We start from the raw sequence: 26,539 nt of genomic DNA on the forward strand, positions 1-26,539 counted from the left end.
TGGTGCTTTTATTTAAAACCCTTAAACTTCAAAAAGAATCAAGGATTTTTGAAGGTATTTCTACATAGATACAATTTCCTTTTGAAGATATTTCTACATAGATACCATTTCTTATCACTTGAAGACAAAACAACTCTCATACTATAAGGAGAAAGGGAAGATCCAGATATAGTTTGGAACAGATAAATTTTCTCTAATCTTTCTATTTAAAAAATGTGAGATAGAGTAATCTAGATGTCACAGTATTCAAATCTGCCTTTTAGTTTAGACGTATTTTCATTGAAATTGACATGTTTAAAATAACATGCTCAAAAAAAATGAAATGTATCATTCTAAGGCAGTGTTTGGTATTGATATGATCATAACATCTACTGTGAGCTGAACTATAACTGTCTGTCACTGGTATATGAGCTATAGAAAAACACCACAAGCCCCCCCCCCGCCCCTCCCCCCTGCAAACAAGCACTAGACAGCTTAGACAATTTGAGAGAATTCTCATTTAATTTCACTCTACCTTTAACTCAAAATAATGGATAACTTGCAGACATTCTCTAGTTAAAATCCAAGGAAAGTAGTTATTTAACAAGCTGCCCGATCTAGCCACCTGTAACTAAAAATGCGAGCTTTTCTACGCTGGAGGCGCACGTCTACATAAATCTAGAGTACAGTAACTCCCATCCTTGTGTTTGCTCTTATGTGGTTTTCTGGGAAACTGTGTCTGGTTGTAGGTTTTACTTTGTACTGTTCAGTTCCTCAGCACCCACTCTATGAAGCGTCCAGGGATGTCCCCAGCTGGGTGCATCTGGCCTGTCCCGAGCCTCCAGTGTGGTTGCTCTCTTTGCAGGTAAACAGGTGATCCACCCTAACCAGATTGCAGTGGTACAGGAACAGTTTACTCCAACCCCGGAAAAAATTCAGTGGGCTGAAGAGCTGATTGCTGCCTTCAAAGAACACCAGCAGCTGGGAAAGGTAAATGTTTTTGTTGATACCTCGATTTGAGTGGTGCTGGAGTTTAAAATATTACAGACAAGAATGGCTTAAGGAAAACTCATTACATTTGGCAGGAGAAATGGGAAATGTGAAACGGAAATAAAATTTATCAATGAGAAAATTGCGGAAGGTAGACAACTATTCCTTTCCCTAAATATCTCACTAATTGGTCCCCCTGTCTCGTCTTATTTATTTTTTTTCATAAGCTGTATTGGCAGTCTCAGAATAGGCTCTGCTGTGTCGTCTTCGACGCGGCGCTTGTACGAGAGTGATTTCAGATCAAAGTAGGAGCGCGTTGCAACGAAACAATCACAGTTTGACCACATGGTTCTTGTGGAGAGAAGAAATAAATTTCAAGTTATTTTAATTGGGGGGGTGGGGTGGGGGTAGGGTAAAAGAAAAAGTCCTAACATCTCCTCGGGTTTAGTCATTTAGGAGTAGGAGGTTGTAGATGGATTTGTACCGATTTCTGGACCTGAGATTTGGAAAGAATGAAAGGCAAATTAACACTGGGTACGGTTGTTCTAATTTAGTGCTTCATTGAGCCTGGCGTTTCCCGCTCTGTGGGTTTCTGCTATGTAAATATTGCGGTGGTAATGCACAATCTGTCTCCACTTTGTGCCAGTAACACTTAAATTAGGTGTCGCCTGAAGGAAGATTTTATGCTAGTTGCAGCATTGTTAGTTAATTATCTTAAAGGTTATTTGCAATAATACCGTTTGCCTCTTTTTCAGAGGGATGGGGGGACGTTGCTTTTCTAAATCTATCCCGGAGATAATCTCACCTCAGCCCGTGACTTCTGTAAGGAATGGAGTTGTCATGCCCTCCACTCAAAATTACTTAGGAGAGGAAGATGCTAAAAGATTAGTAAGGTCCTAAATGTTAAACACTCACCCTTGTGAAAATAAATAATAAATAAAAACACAGCAGAGAAGAAGCAAAATCTGGTTTTCAGTGGTGGGCCTGTGACACCCATGTGAGAAGTGTCCTTTACATGATCCCTGGCTGCAAGGACACATGAAAGTCCCACGACTTGGACAAATGGGTGACAACATTAAATAGGTCATTCCCTGTGGATGTCTGCCTTCAACCCTGACCAAGCATACCACCTCCCTCTCCCTCTCCACCCCCTGCCCCACACACGGACTAACCTTTGTACAGACACACCCTTAATATCCAAAGGCAGAATATCTACATAGGAAAGATCCTATTTGGACAATATACCAAATTACGAAAAATAAGTTTTTTTTTTCATTTCATGTCAGTAGCAGCCATCAAAAAATTATCTATTTCACAGAAAAGTAATTTTAAGTTGAAATTGTATTTCACATTTGTTTCTTCTGTATTTCAATCCAAAATGAGGATTGCCAATAAATGAACATATTTACCTAGAAAGAAAAGCTGTGCAATCTTTAATCCACACATGCGAACAACTCCATCATGTCCTTCCCACATACCTGTATGTATGCAGAAACACACACACACACATATACACGCACAGGTGTACAGTAGCGAGTGCACACACACACACACACACACACACGCATGCACGCACGCACGCACTCTATGTATCCTTTTCCTCTATTCTGCCTTATACCAGCAGACAGTGTGCAAGCAGTAAATGCATATTGAGAGAGTAAACTGAGGCAGCATGTGCTCCCTTGAGATGGCAGACAGATCCAGTGTGGATGGTTCTGCCTCCGTGAACCAGACACACTGAAACATACCGAACGCGATACCTGGCCTTATAAGCAGATGGTAAAGGTTACACCCCCCCCCCCCCCCCCCACCAGCCCCCCCCCCCCCCCACCTCACCAGCTCCCAAACAAAAGTCAGAACAGAAACACTCCCTTTCTGCCTCTTAAGTTCCTGAATAAAGACTACAAACTGTGCCCCACCCCACCCCACCCCACACACACTTTTTCCATTATATCTGGAAAATATTATTCCTAGGGAAAATTGCCCAGGCCTTTGATAATGGTGATGTAAATGTTAAAACTGGGCTTTTTTTCCCTTTTCATTCTCCAAATAAGAAGTGCCCCTCTTGTTGGGGTATAATTAGGGCATTCGCTTTCACAACAGTGTGGCAGGCCAGCTTTCCTTAACACAGAAGACGGCATTACCTATTAGGTCATTTCTCCTATGTCCACTTTGTGGAGGTTTGATTTCCAACAGCAAATGGCCCTGGTGCTTTTTGTCCAGAGAGGCTTAAATGACTCAAGTAATGGAGCCTCCGGTGGGGACATATGGTTATTTTATCCAGTTAGCATGATCCTTTCACTGCGCCTATAAACTAGCTGGCCTCAAACATTGGGACTGCAGGTAGGTGCCTTGGGTCTTGAGGGCTTGTGTGGTTTAAATAGTATGTGGGTTATTTTGGCAGAGATCTCCTATAAAAAAAGCTCTCAGTGGTAGGAAGTATCACCTCCAACAAACATTTCATCTGTCTTAGTTCAAATGAGTACCATTTATGAAAAATACGAACTCCTGGATATTTTGTCCAAAGCACAGATGACTCCCAAGGCTGGAAAATGGATGGCTTGCGTCCTGGTGAGGTGCTCATGAGTTTCCCCGAGGCCCTATCCCTCTCCTCTGATGAAAATTTCATTTAATTAATTCCTTTAAGTAGAAACAGTCCAAGTAGGCACTACGATGTACCCTTGCTTTTCTCCCACCCCCATCTTCAATTACACCGAAGCGTGGCCAGAGCTGGCAGTTAACACTGGGTCAGTTATGTTTTCTGATAGTGGCAATAGTGAAAAGTCCTACATTTTCTTCCCCATCTCTCTAAATGACAACCGCGGGAAGGCTTATATCACGAGCAGGTGAGTTGTTGGGGCTCAAGACTTTCATCATCCTGTGTTCCTTTCTCTTAGTTAGCAGTTCCATGGAAATTGAGTCTGCTGCACTTAGTATGAGAGCATATGAGAAAACAATTCACCCTAGAAAAATAACGATACTCAACTCACCTCTTCTATGACCCTTTGGCAGGTAGTGGTACTCAAAAGATAGGTTGAGATGAGCCAGTTTTACCTGGCATAGCCATCCCTGTTAATAAGAACAGAAGTAGTTTGCTAAAATTTGGAACTTCAGCTTGGTTTCTCTTATTAAAATCCGTTACTAAAAGGTCATTCAGCATACGCTCTATTCCTGTTTTAATTCCCAGGACGTAAAGTATTTATAATTTAACTAACATTGTTAACCAGACAGATTCTTCCTTCCTTCCAGAAAAAAACTGTATTCTGAAATACAACCTGCAAACCATTAGTTCTTCTACTACACTTGGTAAAATGTGTTTGCTGGGATAAATCATTTCCATGCGATTTGCTTTAAAAGTATAAAGGATTTTCTTTAAAATTATCCATTTGTCATTTATATATATATTTTTTTCATTGTGGAGATTTATAATATCTGGAAATTCTCCATTCAGAACTGGATTTAGTGTTTGCTTAATGAAGACACATAGCTCTCTTGTTTTTCTTGTTTTTCTTTTTTTAATCCACTAAGAATTTTACATAATGTGAAACCTGGATAATTATAGTGGGAACTTCTCAAGTCATTAGTTACTGTTGGGATCAACAGAAACTGTAATTACATAGAATTTAGTACCTGTAAAATATGTATTAATACAATATTTAAAAGCATATTTGACCCTGTGTATTTTTCACATCTGAATTATGACATTGCTGCTCAGGCTTTTTCCCCTCATTCATCGCTTGCTAGGAAAAGATGACAGCTCAAAAAACAGCTCGTTGCCTTCTAAAAATGATCACTCATCAAAGAAAATCTTTTTTTTTTTTTCCCAACATGTAAGAACGTAGAATTCTTCCTGAACTTGCATGTCATCTTTGCAGAAGGGCAAAACTAGTCTTCGCAGCGTCTTTCCAATTTTAGTATCTGTGCTGCTGAAGGAAGCACAATCAAAGGAGATCGTAACATAAGAGTTGCCACTTCCTTCCGGCGTGGAGAGTATGAAGGAATAGCGGATACATGCATCGTATTTATGATGACTTTTCTGCCATATCTGGCTACAAACCTGAGTTTTGATTCCATTTTCCAGGCGATCTCTTTTTAATCCCATCACTGCCCTGAGTGCGTCATGTGGGTTTGGAAGGATTTTGTGTGAACATTTTTAGCAGTTTTCATTCATTACAGCTTCACCGAGGGAGTGGGGAGTGTTCGTTCAAGATCCAGGTCCCATTAACAGTTATAAAGGTCAAGACAAGGTCAGTAGTGATGTTACCGCCATAAGTGTCACGTAACTGGAACGTTCCGGTTTCACTCATGAAGGAGCAATAGTGTGGACTAATGAGCTGACATTAATAAACACTTCCTATTCGGGGAACATCAATTACAAGCGATCTCTTATTAACGCATAAAGGAGTTGCTTCCTTTCCTCTCGGACTGCCAGCTGTACTGAATCGCCCCTTCCAAGTACAGAAGGCAAGTGGTTTTCATAGGTGTGGTTGCAGCTCCGCACCTTTCCTTTATGCTTCCAAGTGCAGAGGAGCTTTACAAAAAGAAACACTGTTGGATCCAGATGGCTCTCTCGAAGGCTCCCCGAGAGAAGTCTGGAGAAATCTCCCCAGCCAAAAATATTGTTCCCGCTTGCTCAAGCGCCAGAAAGCCCACTGCCACCCTTTCACACAGATCAAACAAACCACCCAAAGACTTGGTTGTTGTCTTTGTCCACGGAAAGATTTGCACCACTAAGTGGTGACAGCGTGTCCCCATCCACGCCCAGCCACCCATCCCACACAGCCTTTCCCATCTATTTCTGAATAGCAACAGCACTGGGTAAATCCCGGGTAAAAGTGAAAGATTCAGAGATCTACTTCTGAGATTCCTGGTAACTGCTTTTTCCCTTTGTGTCCCTGTTCATTTAAAGTTTTCAGAGCTGTACACTATACCAGCTCTGAAAAGTCCAGCCCTTAGGAAATCTGAGGGCATCAACAAAGACTTTATGACAGATTTGATATATACCAAATTACAATTAAAAAAGAAAAGAAAAATGCATTTAAAGCATGGTAGTGAATTTCCCCCACTGCTTAAAACTAACTGCATTGCTTTTAGAAGCAATGGCCAGTCCAGTGTTAAGGGAGAAGAGGATTTTTGTTTGGTTTGTTTTTTGTTTTTATTATTTTTATAGGTTAGGGTTGGTAACTTTTTAAATTATTGGTTTCATCTTTACTATAATGCTTTAAAACCTATTCTTAAAGGTAGTATGACGAAATAGCTTTACTTTGTATTCACATTTTCCCCTATATCCAAAACAAAATTTTTTTTAAAGTATTATTCTTGTTGCTGGGTAAATCCCAGAAGTCTTATAGTCAGACCTAAGACCCCAAAAAGGGTTTGGAAATCTCTCACATGCAAGATTGTTATAAAGCTGTGACCCTCATTCTTAAATGAAATAGTACAAACGTGGTTTCTTCTGGATACCAGTAAGTACTCACACAAATGATGGCCTGTATATGTTAACTTTGTGTTTGTGGGTGTGACGTGTGTCTGTGTGTGGGTATTGTGCTAGTGTGCACGCTGGCGTGTGCACATGTGAGACGAGGGATCAGTACCGGACGTCTTCCTCTCTCATTGTCTATCTTGTTTTTTGAGAGGTGTTCTCTCACTGAGCCTGGAGCTTGCCATTTTGCTAGACTAGCCGACCAGCAGACACCCCGGGTCGCCCCAGCTCCACTGGGGATACAGAAATATACCACTGCCTACAGCACCCAGCTTTTACATGCACGTGAGGGATCCGAATTCAGTTCTTCATGCTTGTTCAGAAAGACTTAGCCCAATGAGCCATCTCCTCAGCCCCCAGATAAGATCTTAAAAGTATTTCCATTATAATCAAATTCAAATAGGACGGGTAGTTCGGATGTGTATGCAGACACACATCTGATCTTGAACAAAATGGAACAAGGAGAAGGAACAGCCTCTGGGTGCCCACCCCACCTTCCCTGCGATCCCAGTCCTGTCCTCACCTTGTCATTACCCCTCCCCTGGAAGGCCTCTTGAATGGCTAGACATCAGGGTAATGTGGCATTTACTGTTGGGCTTTCTGTCAGCAAATGCGGCTTATGTTTGACATGGAATACTGTTTGGTTGATTAGTTGGTTACCCAGGATGACTTCTGGTCCCCACTTCCACCTCCAGGCTGGAGTTTACCAGAAGCCCTAGCTTTTTGCGGTATTAAGGACCAAGCCCAGGTTTCCGGTTTCCTAGGCAAGCTTTCTAACAATGAGATATCTCTCAAGCCTACCTTGAAGTATTCTAAACTAAATAAAAATATTTATGCACTTAGCCATGTATGCTAAGGGCACAGTGTGAGAGACCCTGTACTCTGTCCCTGCACCAGAAAAACACAGAAGGGGGAAGGAGAATCAGAAATGGAATAGCCACTATGTAGTTACTGAAACACTAATAAAATATACACTGACGATGGGTGAATTTTGTGCACAAATCATTTAGTAAAGCCACTTTGAGGAAAAGAAAACAAAAACAAACAAATTAAGGAACTATAACCAGAAGATTGAATTCCCTAGCAAATTTAGAAACCGCTTTAGATTTCAATACTCAGAGAAATCCTTAGTAAGTAGCTTTTTGTGTTTCCTGATCTTCCTTATCCAAGATATTGAGAACAAAGGCTCCTCTCCATTTGGGTCATTCTCCCAGATATTTTCAAGGTAACTCTTGTTACCTGCCTATCTTATATCAGAGGCTTTGAGGACAGCTTTTTAAATAGAAAGGACTGTGGATCTCCCTTATACTTTGTAAAGATGACTCTGGTCCACAGAGACCTCCACCTGCACAGACTGGTCACAGATCAAGATCATCATCTCAGAGGCTTACCTCAGCTCTCCTCCTTTGCATCAACCTTGCCAGCCTGGTGCCCTCCAAAGTTGTGCTCCAGAGTGGTTACTCTCCCGATTTCCTGCATTAGGAAATTAGTCTTACCGAGGATAACACATACCTTTCTTTCGTTTTCCACAAAGAGTGAGAGCTAGGTCATTTTATGCTTCCTCTTTACAAAGCTAAGTGCGAGCACTGCCTCTTCATCCCTCCGTCTCTCCCCTTTTCACATTCTGAGAATTCACTCTGTTTTTAAAGACTCTTCTGACCATTTGCCATTTTTCTGATCTGGATATTTAATGAACAGTTTCAAAAAAAGAAAAAGAGAGAGAGAGCAGTTTTCTCTGCCTTTCTAAATTATCAAAAATGTATTTGTCTTTGTCAGATATCTAGCATTCCAGGATCTAGTTTTCTCTTCATCCTTCCTTTAAGATTTATTTATTTTTCCATATATGGGTATTTTGTCTGTGTTATGTCTGCATACCAAAAGAGAGGACAGTTATAGACAGTTGTGAGCTGCCCTGTGGGTGTTGAGAATTGAACCCAGGACCTCTGGAAAAGCAGCCAGCACTCTTAACCACTGAGCCATTTCTCCAGACCTTGAATCTAGTTTCTTAAAGAGATAGTCCTGTTTATAACCTGTGGCTGTTTAGTTCAGTTTGTATCTACCTGGACTCCTATTATCAATGCTAATGTCTCTCAAACCGTTAAAGCCACTCTGAAATCTAAACCAGTTAGGCTTGTGTTCTCCATTGCCATGTTCTGTTTGGCCATGCCAGGGAAGGGAGACAGCTCAGTGGGTAAAGGTTCTTATCTCCAAGTCTGACAAGCTGAATTCAGTTCCCTACAACACATATAGTAGATGGAGAGAACTGATCTTTGAAAATTGTACCCTACCTCCCCTCCCCATGTACGCTGTGATAGTTTCATGCCCTGTACCCCCAAATAAATTGTAAAATGTTTTTGTAAAAGTATCTTAGACTAACAATATCAGTAGCAACATGACTGGCTATGAGATAACCATAATCATGGTAACTGTGACCCTGGTGGTACAGTAGCAATTGGAATAAAGATGCCTCTATTTGGGTGGTGGTAGACCTATCACTGCAGAGGTGATTCAGGGGCAGCGGTGAAACCACTAACAGTTAGTTCTCACTGACTGAGAGCCTGTAGGGCCATTGAATGCTTTCTTTGATCTTTAAAACCTCATGGGCGAGTTTGATCGTCTTAGAGAGGAAGAATGGAGTCTGGAAAGGTACCTGTACTTGTGGAGGACAACCCCTTAGGACCTGTCCTGATGCTGTGACCCTTTAATACAGTTCCTCACGATGCGGGGACCCCAGCCATACAGTTATTTCATTGCTACGTCATAGCTGTAATGTTGCTGCTGTTATGAATCATAACGTAAACATCGGCTCTGCAGGATGCCTGCTATGTGACCAGACACACAGGGTTCCCAGTACTCTCTCAGGACAGGCCTGACTAGAGCTGAATAGCAACCACACAAAAGCTTGTGTTCTGTTCCACACCAATGGCTCTGTGCTCCATAGCTTCTAAAAGCCACGTAGCTTAAGAAGGTTTAGGGAAGGCTAGGAGGGTCTTCTCCAGGCTTTAAGGAAATTTTGGGAGCTGGACGCTCACAGCCTCTCTGAGTTGGCTTTGAGGCAGGAGCTTAGGACCTTCCCAGGGTGCTCAGCAGGCTACCCCCACCCAGGTTCCACCCCCATTTCCAGTCAGGTGCACAGGCCACCCGCTTCAGATCTGTTGCATGCTTATGACCACGCAATGGCTTGCCTATCAAAGGCCGGATAGAATGTGCTTTGTGGTTCATGTGGGTTCACCCTTGAGATATAATTAGTGTCTGAAAATTACCTGGCAGTAGAAGTAAATGACTGCTGGATTAAATTTTAAAATACTGTTAAATTTTCATTTAATTATTACTACAAATCGAATGTTAAAACAAAAACCATAAAACCGGTCATGATCTCTTACCTCCCATGCCTCCAGTAAATTCCTTTTTTTTTTTTTTTTTGAAATAGGGTTTCTCTGTGTAGTCATGACTCCTGGAACTCTCTCTTCTCTGTAGACCACACTGACCTCAAACTCACAGAAATCTGCATCCCTCTGCCTCCTCAGTACAGGAATTTAGGGCGTACACCACCATCCCATCACCTGGCTACATGATGACTTTTAAAATGTGCATCACAAAGCAAAAGGGTGCTTAAGTATCAAATGTCCCTACTTGTATTGCTTTTAGAAACTGTTGTGGTTCTTTTAAAGACTTAAGTTGTCACTCACATACTGTTACATTTTGGTGTTTCTACTAATAGTCCTTAAGGATTGTGAGTGAAAAACTCAAATTCCAGCATGGCATTGTTTAGCTTTTCCCAATTTTGCTGGTGAATTTATTTTTTGATGTAGCTTCTACTTGTCATTTATTTTTTTTATTATTTTCAGCTTTATCTTGCATATTAATATCTCTGAAATAACAATACAGATAAATTAGTCTTTAAAATTTTAAATAAATACATAGTAAATACATAGTATGTAAAATAGGGCTGGGCAGTGGTGGCGCACACCTTTAATCCCCTCACTTGGAAGGCAGAGGCAGGCGGATTTCTGAGTTCGAGGTCAACTTGGTCTACAAAGTGAGTGCCAGGACAGCTGAGGGCTACACAGAGAAACCCTGTCTCGAAAAGAAAAAAAAAAAGAGCATTAAATGTTCAACTTTTTCTGACGGCCTTGGGTAGGTGCTATTCTCCTCAGTTACATGCTGGATTCACTGACTAGGGGCAAGAATTGGGATTTGGAGGAAAGGCTTAGATTCTAGCCCTATTCTTTTCTCCTTGTCACGTGTTTCTTAAGATGGTTAACTGACCCTGAAGCCCAGGTTTTGTTTAGCATCTCTAAAGCTGAAATGAGGCCTCAATGGAGAGAAGCACTTGTCTGGAAGCTGGTGACCCCAGCGACCCCCAGGAGCTGTGGTGGAAGGAAGCAGCTACAGAAGTTGTCTCTGACCTCCACATCGGTTTTGTGTGTGTGTGTGTGTGTGTGTGTGTGTGTGTGTGCATGCACCAATGCCTTCATCAAGCTATAAATGAGAACTTATCTCTGGAAATAGGACTGAGGAAGTTGAGGCTGAGGTTTGCCCCAAGTCTGAGGCCAGCCTGGGCTATATAGTAAATTCTAGGGCAATCTGGTCTATATAACAAGATCTTGTCTCAAATACAGAAAATATTTTGTAAAGGTATAAAAATACAATCAACTCGGTGTGGCGGCACACGCCTTCAATCCCAGCACTCTGAAGGCAGAGCCAGAGGGATCTCTCTGACTTTGAGGCCAGCCTCACCTGCATAGTGAGTTCTAGGACAGCCAGGATTACACAGAGAAACCCTGTCCTGACAAAACAGAAACAAATTAAAAAGACAAAACTAAGACCACCTGTTCTCCAAGCTCTCACTTGCTTGAACTGCCCCTGCCCCTATTCTGATCCTGTCTTCTCTCTCTACAACATGCCTTCTCACACCACAAATATGACATATTTGATTTTCCTTAAACCGTTAAGTCATTCACACAAGGTCAGCCATTGTGTCCTGCTGGAGACGTGGGTATTGGTCAACTGACCAGAAATCTTACCAGACCTGGGAAGGATCAAGGATACAAAAAGACACTTGCAGATAAAATGTCTAATTCCATCTTCTGTCCTGTCCTGTCAATTGCCCAGATCTGAGTTCCACTGGGAACAAACTGCCCTGTGCCCTGGTCACTCTTTTCCTGCCCCCACCAGGTTTTTACTGAGCCTCCTGCTGAATGTTCTTCCATATTGTACCTGCCTTACACTGGGCTACTGCACTGGGCCACATGCTCGTTTATACTTTATCCTTCCTAGAGATGATCGTTTAGTGCATTTTCCTGCACTAGGTGAAGACTTCATGAGGTCAGGGACACATCACTATATTCCCTGCTAACATAGTGATAAGGAAGACCTCGCCTAACTACACCTACATATACAAGCATGCTGTAGGCTTCAACCACATTGAATGGTAAAGTACCTAAAGAGTTGTGAGCCAGGGTCCCACACAGTTTGACAGTGTAAATGGCAAGATTCCAGGTCCCTGGGACCAATTGGTATGAACCTTCACTGCATGTGTCAGTGACTTATGGACCCAGCATTCATGTACAGTAGCAAAACTTAAAGAAAAAAAATAAAGGTCCAATCACAACCAGTAAAACTGTAGCTTCTCCTTATTCCATCTGCTCTCTTCCCCTCCCTCTCTCCTCTCCCTCAATGCTACAGCCTTCACACTCGAGGCCAATATTCTACAATGCATTGTCTAGGTGCATGGTTTGGGAGATCCCAGGTACTGGGTAACTGGCCTAACCCTCAAGAGAGGCTCCCAACCTAGAGAAAAGGACAGCCAGAAACCAGCAATGACAGAGGAGGGCAGACAAGACCTATCACAGCAGTTCTGTAGGAAAGAGCAGATGATGACCAAGGAGGTCGAATAACTCCACTGGGACGTCATCTTTAGACACTTTGAAGCATCAGGAGTTTGTCAGGTACAGGAAATGACCTCAGAATGAGAGCAGAGCGTACGGCAGAGGTGCTGAGGTGGGAGCAAGGTTGTAGAGTCCCTACTAGGGAGGTGGTGGCTTGGTTCAGTGAATCCCAGGGCAGTCTAAGACTTAAGCAGATGAACAAGGCCACCTCAAATGTAGCAGTCAGACCGAAGTGGGGGGACCCCCTCTTAATGAGATCCCCGTTTAGCAACCAAAGAGCCACAGCACCCAAACTACCATGCTAGAGTGAACATCACAACCAAACTGTCCAAGAATTCTGCCAGTAGGATAGCTGATGGATGGTAAAGAAAGGGGAGGGAGTGTTTAGGTAGGGGGTTACCAAAAGCTGGGTGTATGGTGTACCTGTAATGATGGGACTGACGGGACTGAGGTGGCGAGGACCACCAGGCTGATTCACTAAGCTCCAGGCTGTCTTAAAACATCAGGAGGAAACAGTTGAGGAAGACTCCCAAGGTTGACCTCAGGCCCACTCAAAGCCAACATCTGGCCTGGAAAGTTGACAGTTACTAACACCGACAAAAGCACAGGCTGCAAGATACCCAGTGGGTAAAGGCATTCCTTCCAAGCCCGATGGCCTGAGTTTGATCTCTGGAACCCACAGGGCTCAAAGAGAACCCTGATTCTGAGTCATCCTCCCCCAAAACATAAAAATATTTTTAAAGAAAAATGTTAGAAATTCACTGGAAACAATTGTCTGAGCAAAAGACCCAGTGTCACGTTGGAATGGGTGTCACCTTAAGAAGCAGGTACTGAGGTAGAGCCCTCTGCACACAGCAACACCCCTACCTGCACGTGCCAGAGAACACCCTTGAATATCCAACAGTTTTGGCATCTGAAAGCAGGCAGAGTTGGGGAAGTATAGTATTCATTTGAGCTGGGTGTGCAGCTCAGTATCAGAGGACTTGCCTCAAAGTGTGAAGCCTGAGTTCCACCCTGGTATGAAAGAGGAAGAATTTGTAGTAGTGTCAGCTCCTGGCAAACTGGTCTTTGTGTGCTCTAGAGAAGCAAAAAGGTACAAAAGACTTCAGGTTCTGAATGCCAGAAACTGTGACTGTTTCCTGTCACTGTGATCAATTTTCCCATGCCACCCATAACCACTTTCCCTAGAAAACTTCATCTATCTGCATTCTCCTGAAAAGGCTTTAGGGGAGGAGGAAATTCATGTTACCTCAGGGCCATTCTGAACGTCATTTGTGGTGCTGGGAATCAAACCCAGGTCTCTGGTATGCCAGGTTAGTGCTTTACAATTAAGCTACATGGCTATCATCCCTATGTGCCTATCATCACCAGGAATGAGTTTACTGTCACAAAATCTAGAACCTGTGGCTTCCCCCTCCCCCATACAGATGACAGGAGCGCCAATGTTGCCCCTTACATCCAGGAATCTAAGTCTCAGACCTATAGGCCATAAGCATTGCCCGTGCACTGACCAGGGATCTTCAATGACAAATGACACAATCGGTCACTGTAGAATCAAAACTGGCAGGGCTTGAGCCCTGGGGCAACTGTCATGGAACGTGTATACAGTGTGCTGGGTGTACAGCCTCATGTCTATGGAGGTGTGAGTGTGGTGAGGAAAATGCTGACTGGGAAAAGCCAATACAGTCACAGATCTCATCTGTCCTGAGGTAGCTGCTGCTCTTCTTCCTTGTCTGCTCCCACAACTGGAAGCTCTTAGAGCACAGGGGTGGAGTCTTCCCCTCCTGTCCTAAGTGGTTCCCCAAGGCCTGACGTAGGCTGATCTTCTGTCCACAGTGGATGGATGACCACTGAATGATGTCTAACCTAAGAAATGTCCATTACTAAGTTCTGTGAGGACACTCTGTAAGAGATCTCAGAGGCTCCAGTGGTCTTACGCTTTGCAAGCATATACTCATAACTTGGCCTTCAACTTCAACTCAGAGCAGCAGAAGCACAAGGTCACAAACTCATGGGAATCATGAGGTGATTCCTGGCCAGTCTCCAGGCTTCCTGCATCTAACCCTGTGGGACTGAACTTGGAATCTGCAATTTGACACAACCTCTCCAACACAAATAACACAGCTGAATGAGACTTTTTTTTTTTTTTTGTATTGGAGTCCGATTCAGCTAATCACAAAACATGCTCAGCACATTTTTAATCCAAAAGCTTTTAACAACACACAGGATTTGAATCAGATAGACATGTTTGAGAATAGAGAGGTGGCTTAGTGGTTAGGAATATATACTGCTCTTGCAGGAAACCTGAGTTCCGGTTCCCAACACCCACATTAGGCAGCTCACAACCACCTCTAACTCTATCTCCAAGGGGTCCAATCTGTCTTCTAGACTCTACAGGCAACCATAGTCCCATGTACATACCCACATACAGATGCACACATATACGTGTAATATAAAAAAATAATAATTTAAAAAACAAACAAACATGGAGCCAGGTGGTGGTAGCACATGCCTTTAGTCCCAGCATTCACAAGGCAGAGGCAGGTGGATCTTTTGAGTTTGAGATCAGCCTGGTCTACAGAGCAAGTTCCAGGACAGCCAGGGTTACATAGAGAATCCAAACACACACACACACACACTCGGGTGGGGGGGGGGCAGGGGGGAGGAGGAGAAAGGAGAGAGAGAGAGAGAGAGAGAGAGAGAGAGAGAGAGAACACACAAGTGTTTTGTTCCCATTCTACCCTGATGAGCTGAGGGATAGACTTGACCCAGGTTCTTAAGTTCTAGGATGAGAATGGATAAAGGCCATAGAACAGAAGGGAGAATGGCAGTGTGGGGAAAGCTGGGTAGGAGGGACAGAGACAAATGGAAGTTGCTTGCTTAGTATAGTTTTTGGTTTTGCAAGGCAGAGCAATCTGGAGCTCTGCTGCACAGCACTGTGGGTGTCGATAACACGGCTGTACTGTCAGCATACACACTTTCTTTTTTTAATTGCATTTTTCTACCGAAATGAAAAAGGTTTCTGTGCATTTGTGCAGCTGTACATGAAGGTCAGAGGTCACTGACAGGTTTCCTTGATGGCTGGCCACCATTGTCTTTGAGACAGAGTATCTCCCTGGTCCCGGAGCACAGGGAAACAATTCAGCTAGCCTGGCTGGCCAGCCTGCTCGAGAATCCTTCACTCTCTGTTTCTCCATCACTGAATCACAAGTATATGCAGCTGTGTTGGCCTTTGACCCGCGTCTTGGAGGTTGTGGTCCAGACCTCCTGCTTGTGAAACAAGCACTTTGCCAACAGCCTCTTTCTCAGCTTCCTCAAAAGGTTTTTCATAGGATGAATGATAGCATCTATACTCTGTGTGGTTGTGGGCAGTATTCATGAAGCAAAGTTATATAAAGTCCCATCCGTGGACTTTGAGATTAGTAACTGTTCAGAACATTATAGCTATTATAATTAAAAACATTATAGTTATTGCCAGCATGGTTAGCTGAGTATTCTGTCACAGGCATGGTATTGTTTAAAGGAATTCTAAAAAGACTTCTTTGCTTTTATGTATATGAATGTTTGCCTCCGTGTATATATGTGCCTCGTGTGTATGCAGTACCTGCAGTGCCATCTCTGGATCCCCTGGAACTAGAGTTACAAACAGTTATGAACCCTGGGAATCAAATTGTCCTCAGCAGGAGCAGGTGGCTCCTAGCCATAGCTCCAGTTCTCCAGCTCCTTAAAGGCATCTTTAAAACAAAAATATAACCCAAATCTTTGGACTGATAAGAGTTCCTTGCGTTTTTTTGGATGGGATGTCAGTTTTCCAAAAGCAGCAGCCAGTGAGACAGAAACTCTTCTGTCGTCTCCAAAATCCAAACGGCTTTTTGACAAGTGACATCTTTAAAAGCAAGTTCTGACCACCAGACTGTTTACATTTCCAGATAAATCTATACATTAAAAAAAAAAAAAAAAAAGAGTCATGTTATGATGTATGAAGGCATGGATATTTATGCCAGATCCTCTCATTCTGAACACCAAAGTCCTCAATTTACAGAGACAAGGAAACAGAACAGTGATACATCTTGTTTCCCACATAATAAAGGAAATCAGGCTCCATATGTCCCCACAAAAGAACGAAATGTTCTCTCCAGGTCTCAAAAAGCAGCTGGGAGTATTTCTCTTCCCTGAGTGCTTGTCTCTACACAGCTTCAGGAGACAAGGCTGGAACCCAGACTTATCAGGGTTTTTGTAGGTAGTGGGTTTTTTTTTTGGGGGGGGGGTGGGGGCGTTGTTTGTTTGTTATGGGTTTTCTGTTGTTGTTGTTTTGTTTTTTAAATCTCATGTGCACCTAGGCTAACTTTCTCTTGCCAGCCCATTAGCTAAACCTTGAAAGGACAGATGCCCTGTTTTACAGGGGTCATAATCCACTCGGGTGTGGGCGGGTAACTTGCTCCAATGGGAAAACTAGATGATTGCTTTGTAAAACAGCGTGGGATCCACCCCTGATTTCCATGCAGTGCTAACCTGGGGAACCTCCCCAACCAGATTCATAAAATTCATCATGGTCCTAGATGACCCAAATTAGCTCTAGGCTGTATGGAATGGGCCAATTGAAGGGTATGAAAAGAGAGGGAGACCAGAAAGTGACCCAAATATAGGATTTTAGGTCACACGGGTTTGCCTGAGGGCTGGGTTCATTCCAAGAGGAACAGGCGTTCGTAAGAAAAAAACTCTGGTTATGTATGCGTTTAAATCTGCCTCATTCAGGGATAAAATCTGAACATATTGCCAAGGATTCTCTGCCATGGAGTTTTGTTGATTCCTTCCTATGAGTTCACTCTCTTCTCCTACCCCATAACCCTCGTGGTAGCTCCCAGCATGTCCATCTCAGCAGCGCTGTGTAAAACCAGCAAGTACAATAGTGACTGTGAACTTTAACCTATGCAACAGGAAATGGGCTCTGCTGCATATAACTGAACTATCAAGGGCTAGGGTGGCTCACCCACCTCCAGATCTCCAAGGAGCACCTGTTCTTTCTCTCAGGGCCACATCCTTGACAACAGGTAAAATGAAGGAGAGAGAAGTGATTAGCCATGGCGGAGGTATGGTTCAGGGGTTAGAGCCATGGCCTAGAAAGTCCAAGTTTCATCTCCAGCACTTCAAAAATAAAATAATTTTTAAAAACCCATTGGAAAACCAGGGGATGGTGGCACACACCTTTAATCCCAGTACTCAGGAGGCAGAGGCAGACCGAGTTCAATGAGCTCAAAGCCAGCCTGGTCTACGTAGAAAGTTCCAGGCTGCGGCAACATTATGAGACTCTGTCTCAAAAACAACAATAAAGATCGAAAGTACATGGAACTAGATATGAAGGCTCACACCTGTAATTCTAGCACTTGGAAGACTGAAGCAGGAGGGTTGCCTTGAAGGGCAACCTACGTTATAGAGGAACAGAAACAAAAATCAAACAAGAACACAGATACTTTGGGATCAGGGACTGCTACCTTCTGTCAGTTGAATTTCCCCTCTTTGATTCAAGGGAAGGCGTGAAGCTGGGAGACTCAGTGTTACCCATAACTCTAACCCTTCCCAGGCATGTTACTTTGGAAGAGCACTATGGTGGGCCCCTGTCCTAACCCACCCAGAACAGGACCTACATCATATGCCAGTCTAAATGAGTGTTTGAAGAAGGTTGAAGAAATAGAGAATCTGTAAGATGGGACACAGGGGGGTGACGGGTGGGGCAGCAGAGATGTCTCCCACTTTGGTCAACAAAGAAAGACTTCTTTGTCCTTGGCTCGGATGTCCCAACAGGACGATGGTGTCTTTGCTCAGATTTTTTCATTACCCTGGAGTAACACCTTCACTATGTCTGGCAAGAAGGAAGCATTCGCAACTAACCATCAGATGCACTTTTTAAAAAACGGTAATCACCGGCCAGAGCATATATTACTGCTTCAGAATCCCACACAAGATTTCAAATGAAATAAGTATTTAAATTTTCTTCCGCAGTTGTTTTCCGTTTGATTTTTTTAAGGGTTTGAAATGAACAGTTTACCATGTTTTGTGTCTGCTATGTTTTTTTTTTTTTTCCTCTCTTAAAAAGCTGAAGGATTTTTTCCCCCCTCCCTGCCTCTGTAGGAGGATAAAAAGAAATCTCTCCCCTGCAATTTGCTCTGATTTTTCTCAAAAGTTGGGCAGGAAAGTCAGCATAACTCAGGTGGGATCTAAAATGTTCTGGTGGTACAAGGGTGTGCGCAAGAAAAGAAGCCTATAATTTGCGAGCGTTCTTTCAGGAAGTTTGTATTCTGTTTTCCAGGGAGCCTTTACTTTCCGAGGAAGTATGATCGACATGCCATTACTGAAGCAGGCCCAGAACATTGTTACGCTTGCCACATCCATCAAGGAAAAATGATCTGTTAAATGAAGCCCTCCTCAGGCGGGCTGAATGGATACTGTGGGCTTCTTAAAGACAAACCGCAGTACCCAGGGCAGCTTGCTAGCATGCCGGATCAGGACCTCATTTCACGTTAGTCACAACGCCCCCTCCCCTTTTATCTTACTGACCCGCTATGCTAAAAATAAACTTTCTTCCTCTGGAGTCTAAGCTTATGGTTTTGCTATTGTCTATTAATGTGTTATAAATACCGGTTTATTATTTCACAGGGAGATAGACATGGGAGGAAATATAGGTGGGAAGAAGTTAAGTCCTTGATGAAACATATTCTGATATGTGTTCTAGAATGTTCCTCATTCTTCTTTTATTAGGAAATATTTCCAATATTGTTCATTTGCACAGAGGACACCACAGATAAATTTAAGGCTGGGCTTTTTTAAAAGGATAATATCAAAATCGAGGTTTCAGCAGTTTTATGAATTATCGGATAAGGCAACAAAGAGGATATTAAAAATGCCATTAGGTATTGTATTGACTTATGGACGCTTCTAAAAACATCAACTTTCAAAACTGATTTCTGGAGAAGCCACTGTCCCCCAAAGGCTCCATCCATATGATGATCCCGAAAGCTCTCATCTTGGGTGAATACTTGGGGTCAACAGTTACTGGCAATTAAAAAAAAAAATCAATGCAGGCAAAACAAGACCATCCATTCTCCCCTTTGTCTCCCTGCTTAACTGTTCGCCATTGAGGCCATTTCCCCCTCTGTAAATGTAGGGCTAGGATGGGACTCTCAGCCATAAACTTGTATGTCTAGAGGACACAAAGCCACGGGGCTGGTGCATATGGCCCCCTGCAAGATTTGCATCCCATTAGAAATGAGGCTGTGGGTCATATGGGTGGTGTGGTTAACGGGCTTAGTAAAGCTGTTCTGAAGAGGTTAACCCAGCTTGTAGGAAGGGTAAACAAACATAACAACCGGGCATTGTTCTCTATTCAGCTTGTAGTCTTATCCTGAAGGCGAAAGGGTATTGAAGCCTCCGAGGAGCAACTTGTGCGTGCCAGAGGACGCCAATGAAGTCTGAAACACCAGCAAGCGGAGATTTTGTTTCTCTTCCCTCATTAAATCATGAGCTTTTGTGCAGAGACTCTGAACCACTGTTCTTTTAAGAAATTAGCAGAATGGGAAGTTTAAAACTCCGCACCAACCCTTTCACGACCTACTCAGCAGCATAGCTGCTCCTCTTAGACAAACACCACAGGGGAAGGCTGTTCTGTTTATTTAAATTTGTAAATAGAAAACAGTTGTTTTCCAGTTTCATTTTCCTCCTCCTCCTGGGCCCTTTTGGTGGATTCCCTTCATGGCCCCTGGTGTGTGCCCCATCCCTCAGTCTACTTCTCACCCCTGATTCTATCCTTCTAGTTCCTACAGAAAACCCTAGGAGGTGGATACCACATCATCTCACCAATGCCAGGTCAGAAACTACTGTTACCATGGCCACCATGCACCCCAGTGCAAAGTAGGAAGGAGAAAACCACACCCTGGCTAGCAAGTGGCTGAAGCCAACCCAGAGCTGATGGATCTGGAGAAACATATTCTTGAGACACGGGTATTCACAAGCAAGGGATCTGAAGGGCTAGCTTGTAAACAGAACTGAGACTTGTGTTGGGCTGGGGCCACCTGCTTTGAACCTTGTGTGTCTCTCCTTCCCCTCATTGAGAGATAGCCTTTCCTCACCTGGGCTGCCCTGTGCTTCCCCAGAGTTTCTGGAAAGGCAGATGGGAGTGGGAAGATCCAGCTATCCTCTGGCCATTGGTGCTTCAGGACAGAGGACAGGGGCACTCTGGGTAAGAAACACCCAGGCCCCAGGCTGCATCTGGGAGTCATGAAGTCAGGTGTGCACAAAGTAAGCCAGACCCACAGGGGTCCATGCTGGTGGAAACAAAGACTGCTCATAAGCTCCAGGGAATGGAGGGCATGAATGCTTGTGCACACTCACACACATGTACACACGCTCAGAGTGTTAGAGCAGTACTGATTTCAGATAAGCTGTTGGCTCTAAAAAAGATGAGGGGCACATGTTCTGGCCTCCATCCCAGTCGTTCAGGTCGACCCCAAGCATACAGGGGCCTCCCTCTGAGGAAGCCCCACCTGTATGGTAGAAGTCATGGAGACCTTAAGAAAAACAACCCTTCGAGGCAGAGGCAGGCGGATTTCTGAGTTCGAGGCCAGCCTGGTCTACAGAGTGAGTTCCAGGACAGCCATGGCTACACAGAGAAACCCTGTCTCTAAAACAAACAAACAAACAAAAAGCAACCCTTCAAAGTGGTACTGAGAACAGGGCCTAGTTAGGCCATTCCCACTCCACAACAGTGGTAGGGACTCCTAGGTCCTCACCATGTTAGAGTATCTCAGAATCCTTGTCCCCTAACTTCCTTATCCACACAAAAACACCCTGTTTGTTTCTGGTTTTGCCTTGGAATCAGAATCTTGATTTGTATCCCAGGCTAGCATCAAACTCCTGAGAGTCCTCCTGCGTTGTCCTCCTCCAAAGTCCTGATGCACTTCACCGTATCCAGCTCAAAACTATCTCTCTCGTTGGCTAAGCCTTCTCAGACCTCAGATCAATCATCTTCATAATTAAGAAATACCACTTTAGGATCACAAGACAGGGGCCCACAGGAGACAAACATGTAGGCCAATTGCCAGTCATCTGAGAAGATACAAGGGCCCCCAGAAGAGAGGTGGGTGCCAGCCAGAGTCCCATGGCCCTCATTCCCCGGGAGACAGAAATCTAAAACGTGGAGTAGCAAGGAAGCAGGCATCCCACTTCTCCAACCCACACCCCCTAGTAAGGAGCAGACAAAGAGAAATGCCACCAAGGCTGAGTGAACCACCAAGGCCGAGTCTGCCGTAGGGACACAGACGTGGGTGATGAGGTGGGAAGGGGACTTGGCTGCTCATCAGATTAATTAAAAAAACATACCTGTTTATATTTTTATGTAGCTCAATGGCAGCCACTTTGCCTGTATCACCCCCTTGTTATTAATTCTAGGGGGCTAAATTATGGATAACACTATTAAAACATTATCAGAACTAATGAGAAACAATTACTTAGAAAATGAGCCAGGACAAGATTGAGCTGAGAACATCAGCGGTTGATCTCCACAGATTAGTTTAATAAATCATCAGGTGCGATGCGAGAATGACTGGGCGGATGCAAAGCCTCGTCACGGGAAAATGAAATTGCGATTCTTTTTGCATAATTTTTTCATTAATCTCAATAGGACCCGTGTGGTGTCGATTGCTTTATGCCTTTAATACCTTGCCCGAGGGGGGGGGGTGCCCAATAATGTCTTCATTGTTTTACTGAGGTCTTAATGACAATCTGTGACAAACTCATTTTAATGTATAGAGGATTGTATCGGCACAGTCATGTTTTATTGAAAGGGTAAGGAGAATTCTGGCTGGTTGGGGGGCACCCCTGGGAAGGCAAGTTAGGGACTTTCTTCAGCCTTGTCTCCAGTTGCCCACAGGGCCACACTGGCCCCCACTGCTCTAGAGACAGGTCGGGAAATAGTGTCCCCGGGGATGAAGACTTCACCGCCTGTAGTTTGAATTTGAAAGTCTTTGATTGCCTGGCAGATTTTGCTGGATAAATAGAACCAACCATGCGGTGTTCCGCTCTCTAAAATAGAAGTCATTATCGCCAGGAACACCTTTGCACTCAATAGTTTTGTGGGAGTTGGGGAAACTTTCTTTAGAGACTATGGAATTTTCTTAGTTGGCGCAGGGAGAGGAGAGAATACGGGCTTTACAGCTCCCCTTGTTTCCCCCCCCCACACACACACACACACATACCCCTTCCTCTTTCTTCCTTAGGACAGTATGCTTTTAGAGCTTGCATTTATTTTGCGATCTGAATCCTCTGCGTTTTTTTTTTCCACGGAAACTTGTGAATATTATTACCAGTGGAGAGCACAAGAAGGGTCTGTAAATCCAGGACTTGGGAACACTGCCCTCTCCCGGGAGGGCCCCCTGCAAAGCCTTCACTTTGTAATTTAGGGGAAGTAATTACCTGACCCTAACATTGAAATGCTAAAGCCTAACTCTTCTTTCTTCCCACCCTCTGTTTTCAACTGGGGCCAGGGGAGGGATGGCTAAGTAAGCAGCCCGACCCGAACTGGAACGGAAATTACTTTTTAGTACCTGTAAAACTTGCGCAGTGGGACCCGGCAGCTTGTCCCGGTTCTGTGTTGGGTGACTTTTGTCGCTGGTGGACATGGTTTGTTTAGATTCTAGTAATTATTTGACACCCCACCTCCTTCAGAATCCGTAAAGATAGCCAGAAATACAAAGCAAGCGCCGGGAAGGCACCAAAGTCCTCCTGGACACGCAATTTGTGGCGATCTACTCAGTTTCGTCTAAGCAGGTTATTTACGTTTTCAAGGACTATGTAACTGTGCCCTTCCTTTTACATAATTTTTTTCCCCTTTCTTTTTTCATTGTGACTGACCGGCTGGGTTTTCTTTCGCTCCTTCGGACGGTAAGAGCAAGGCAAGCCTGGAACTCCCGTACCGCTTAGGAAGGAGACTTGCTCAAACGGTCAGGACACGCGTGTAGGTAGATGTTCTTCTGTTCCGCACCACACACCGCATGCATCGGTGCGCAGGCGTCGCCCCGGAGTAGAGACCAGGCCTTGGGCACATTTCGGAGACCGCTGCCCTTCCCTACGCGATGACTTATACCGGTGTAGATGTGCTGGGGCACAGCGGCCAGGCTAGGCCGGGGCCCCAGTGGGGGGATCCCCGTGGCCCAGTGGCCAGGACTGCGGGCCTCCCGGACCCCGCGAGCCTGTCGGGCAGCCGGGCTGTAATGGTGCGAGATCAAAGGCTGCCCGTGTCCCCGCGGAGCCCCGGACAATCCTTCTCCTTTGTGCCCGGTTGCTAGGAGCCGAAGAAACTAAGAGAAAGTGTCAGGAGCGAGTTAATCAGACTCGTTACAGTGTAACAATAACGTCTTTCTCGGGGCTCCTGGGCCCCCGTGCACCCCGTGCACAGGCTGGACACCTGCGCAGGGCCCATAGCCGGTCCAGGGGACCCGACGCCCGGGTGTGTCGTAAACACCGAAGTTGGCTCCTGGGCCATGTGTAAAGAATTCTGGGGGAGACTCCAAACGCCAGGCAAGTCCTGGGCGAGTCCTGGTGTACTGGATCTGAGTTCCACTCCCTAAAGATAACCCATCTGTAGGGCGTAAGACCTGGAAAGATCCAGGTCTTCTGCCTAGCCAGCTTCCTGGTTAACATTTCCCCAGATGCCACAAGCAACTTTGTGGATTTCTCTGCACGTCTGTGAGAGAAAACCACAAATTCTAATTCCCCAGGGTAAGAAAGAAGCAGATGTGAGTAAATATCCCCCCTCCCAAGTTCTTAAGGGGAATCGCTGCGCTCGCAAATATTTAACTAAATTCATATTCAGCCAACACCTGTTGAGTTCACTGGATGTCAGACAACTGTTCAAAAGTCACAGAGCTATCCACAGATGAGTTCTCTTCAAATCGAAATACCCATGGAGCATGCCTATAATCCCAGCACTTGGGAAGCAGAGGCAGGGGGACCTATGTTAGTTCAAGGCCAACCTAGTCTGTATAGTGAGTTCCACATTAGCTAGGTCTACATAGTGAGATAAATAGATCTACATAGTGAATAAATTAATTAATGAAAGGGCAAAAAAGAATTTAAAATGTTGCCAGGCAGCTGGGCAGTGGTGGCTCATGCCTTTAATCCCAGCATTTGGGAGGCAGAGGCAGGCAGATTTCTGAGTTCGAGGCCAGCCTGGTCTACAGAGTGAGTTCCAGGACAGCCAGGGATATACAGAGAAACCCTTTCTCAAAAAACAAAAACAAAAAAACAAAACAAAAAACCAAAAGAAACCAAAAACAAAAATGCTGCCAGGCAGTGAAGGCACGTGCATTCAAAAGGCAGAAACAGGCCGATCTCTGTGGGTTCAAGGCCCACCTGGTCTACAGAGCAAGTTCTAGGATAGCCAGGGCTACACAGATAAACCCTGTCTCGAAAACCAACAACCACCAACAACAACAACAACAAGAACCACAACAAAACCAATCAACCAAACAAAGAATCGTTTAAAACATTGGAAAATCCAGCGATCTATACTCTTCCCTGTATCTCTCCCTTGGAAAACAGTCTCTGCAGTGTGTGAGCCATGCCATGCAAAGGCATCGTGAGGTCTGCGGAATGAGGTCCACCCTTCTGTAGTATGCACATGGTTCCACAGACTTGCCTAGAGGACCTGCTGGTTGCTGATCTGATGACCAGACCATGCGAAGCCGTGCTCAACCACAGCTAGAGATTGGTTAAGGTGAGGTGACTTTCTCATAGGTGACCTCTTACTTGGAAACAGAACCAGACTTCTAGACTGGAACTACAGCACCCTAAGTTAAATTAAAGCCGACAGCTTCTTAAAACCCCACATTGAACTCAGTAACCGCAGAGGAGTCTGCTTCAGTCTCAGCCAGTTTTGGAAGGGGAGGTGTTGAGACAGGGTCTATCTGAAGCCCTGTGTGGCTTGGAAGTTCCTTTGTAGATCAGGCTTAAAGATAGAGATCTACCTGCCACTGCTGGTGTTAAAGGCTCTGCTGTGCCACGCACCCCCACCCCCAACATTCTTGTAGATTCCTCACAGGCATACTAAACAAAAAAACAAAACAAACAAACAAACAAAAAACCCACACATATTCCTTAGGTTAGGGTCTTGGGGTATGGGAGGAGCTCTAGGGGGGAAAATTCTTTATGCGAATAACAAAAACGTTCTCTCTTGAGACTGGAGGCAAAGGAAACTAGTTAGATAGGCTCAGCCCATGAAAACCCCGCACCTCTGTGCCTGATCCCTCAGATCTACGTGGTGGAAGGAAAGAACCTACTCCTGCAAGTTGTCCTCTGACAACACACACAATAAATAAGAGAGAAAGAAAGTAACGTTTAAAGAAAGAGATGCAAGAGGGGACCAATACTGTGAGTCATACTATCTGCTGAGTTGGAAGCGGTGAAGACAAGCTGGAAGCAGTAAGACAAGCTGGATTTCTCTTTTCTTCTCTTCTCTTTTCTTCTCTTCTCTTTTCTTTCTTTTCTTTTTTTTTTTTTTTCTTTTAAGGATGTCTAGCTGGTTTAACCCAGGTTGTTTGTTTGGTTTTGGGTTTTTGTTTTTGTTTTTGTTTTTGTTTTGTTTTTGTTCTTAAACAATGAACTAATTTGCCTTTGTCCTTTAGATACACAGCTAGTGTCACAAAGACAAGGAGTGTTCTGCTGCCTTCAGAGGGCTCCTTGTGGTGTCTGCAGAGGACTACTCTGGGCATCCAGCTTTATATCCCCTCAGCACCAGAGGACAGAAGGGACAGGTCAGTGGGAGCCCCTGGGTTTTTCTGAAGAGGAGGGTGAATAGATGGTTTGCTCATCCCATAAAAGCACTTGCTAAGCAACCCAGATGACTGGAGTTTGGTTTCTGGAACCTACTGAGAAAAAACAAGAAAACAAACAAACAAACAAAACAGACAAAACCCCAGATACAGTGATAAGCATCTGTAATCTTAGGACTTCTTTGGCAGAGCGTGAGGTGTAAAATAGAGAAACTGGGAAACTGGAGCAGAGAATTGAAGGTGGCTTAGTGTATAATATGTGGTACAGGGGCAGAAACCAGAAAAAGACGGCTCGGTAAGGTTAGAGGCAAGAGACCAAAGTACTCCTCAAACCTCCATGGATGAACACACACACACACACACACACACACACACAC

At 44.3% G+C, this 26,539-nt stretch overlaps 1 protein-coding gene, 1 long non-coding RNA gene and 1 other non-coding gene across 4 annotated transcripts in view; 1 reads left to right on the forward strand and 2 right to left on the reverse strand.

The window, feature by feature from the left end:
* Clybl (citrate lyase beta like) overlaps positions 1 to 20,071 on the forward strand; it is a 222,812-nt gene extending 202,741 nt beyond the window's left edge. The window contains exons 7-9 of one of the 2 annotated variants that reach the window (XM_021181769.1): positions 845 to 969; positions 18,650 to 18,769; positions 19,748 to 20,071. In XM_021181769.1, coding sequence (XP_021037428.1) covers positions 845 to 969; positions 18,650 to 18,745 — 221 coding nt within the window. In that variant the 3' untranslated portion in view covers positions 18,746 to 18,769; positions 19,748 to 20,071. Of the gene's footprint in view, positions 1 to 844; positions 970 to 18,649; positions 18,938 to 19,747 lie in introns of those variants that run through there. The other variant, XM_021181768.1, reaches the window with a different exon arrangement.
* The window catches only part of LOC110309239, an 86,498-nt gene that overhangs the window by 17,631 nt on the left and 42,328 nt on the right, over positions 1 to 26,539 (reverse strand). Inside the window, exon 2 of the long non-coding RNA XR_002379677.1 lies at positions 3,960 to 4,038. This is a non-coding gene — a long non-coding RNA (uncharacterized LOC110309239). The remainder of the gene's footprint in view (positions 1 to 3,959; positions 4,039 to 26,539) is intronic.
* LOC115029262 lies at positions 4,802 to 4,908 on the reverse strand. The gene has a single exon (XR_003834841.1). It is a non-coding gene; the product is annotated as a U6 spliceosomal RNA (small nuclear RNA).

This window comes from Mus caroli, chromosome 14, assembly GCF_900094665.2.
Source record: "Mus caroli chromosome 14, CAROLI_EIJ_v1.1, whole genome shotgun sequence".
NCBI lineage: Eukaryota > Metazoa > Chordata > Mammalia > Rodentia > Muridae > Mus > Mus caroli.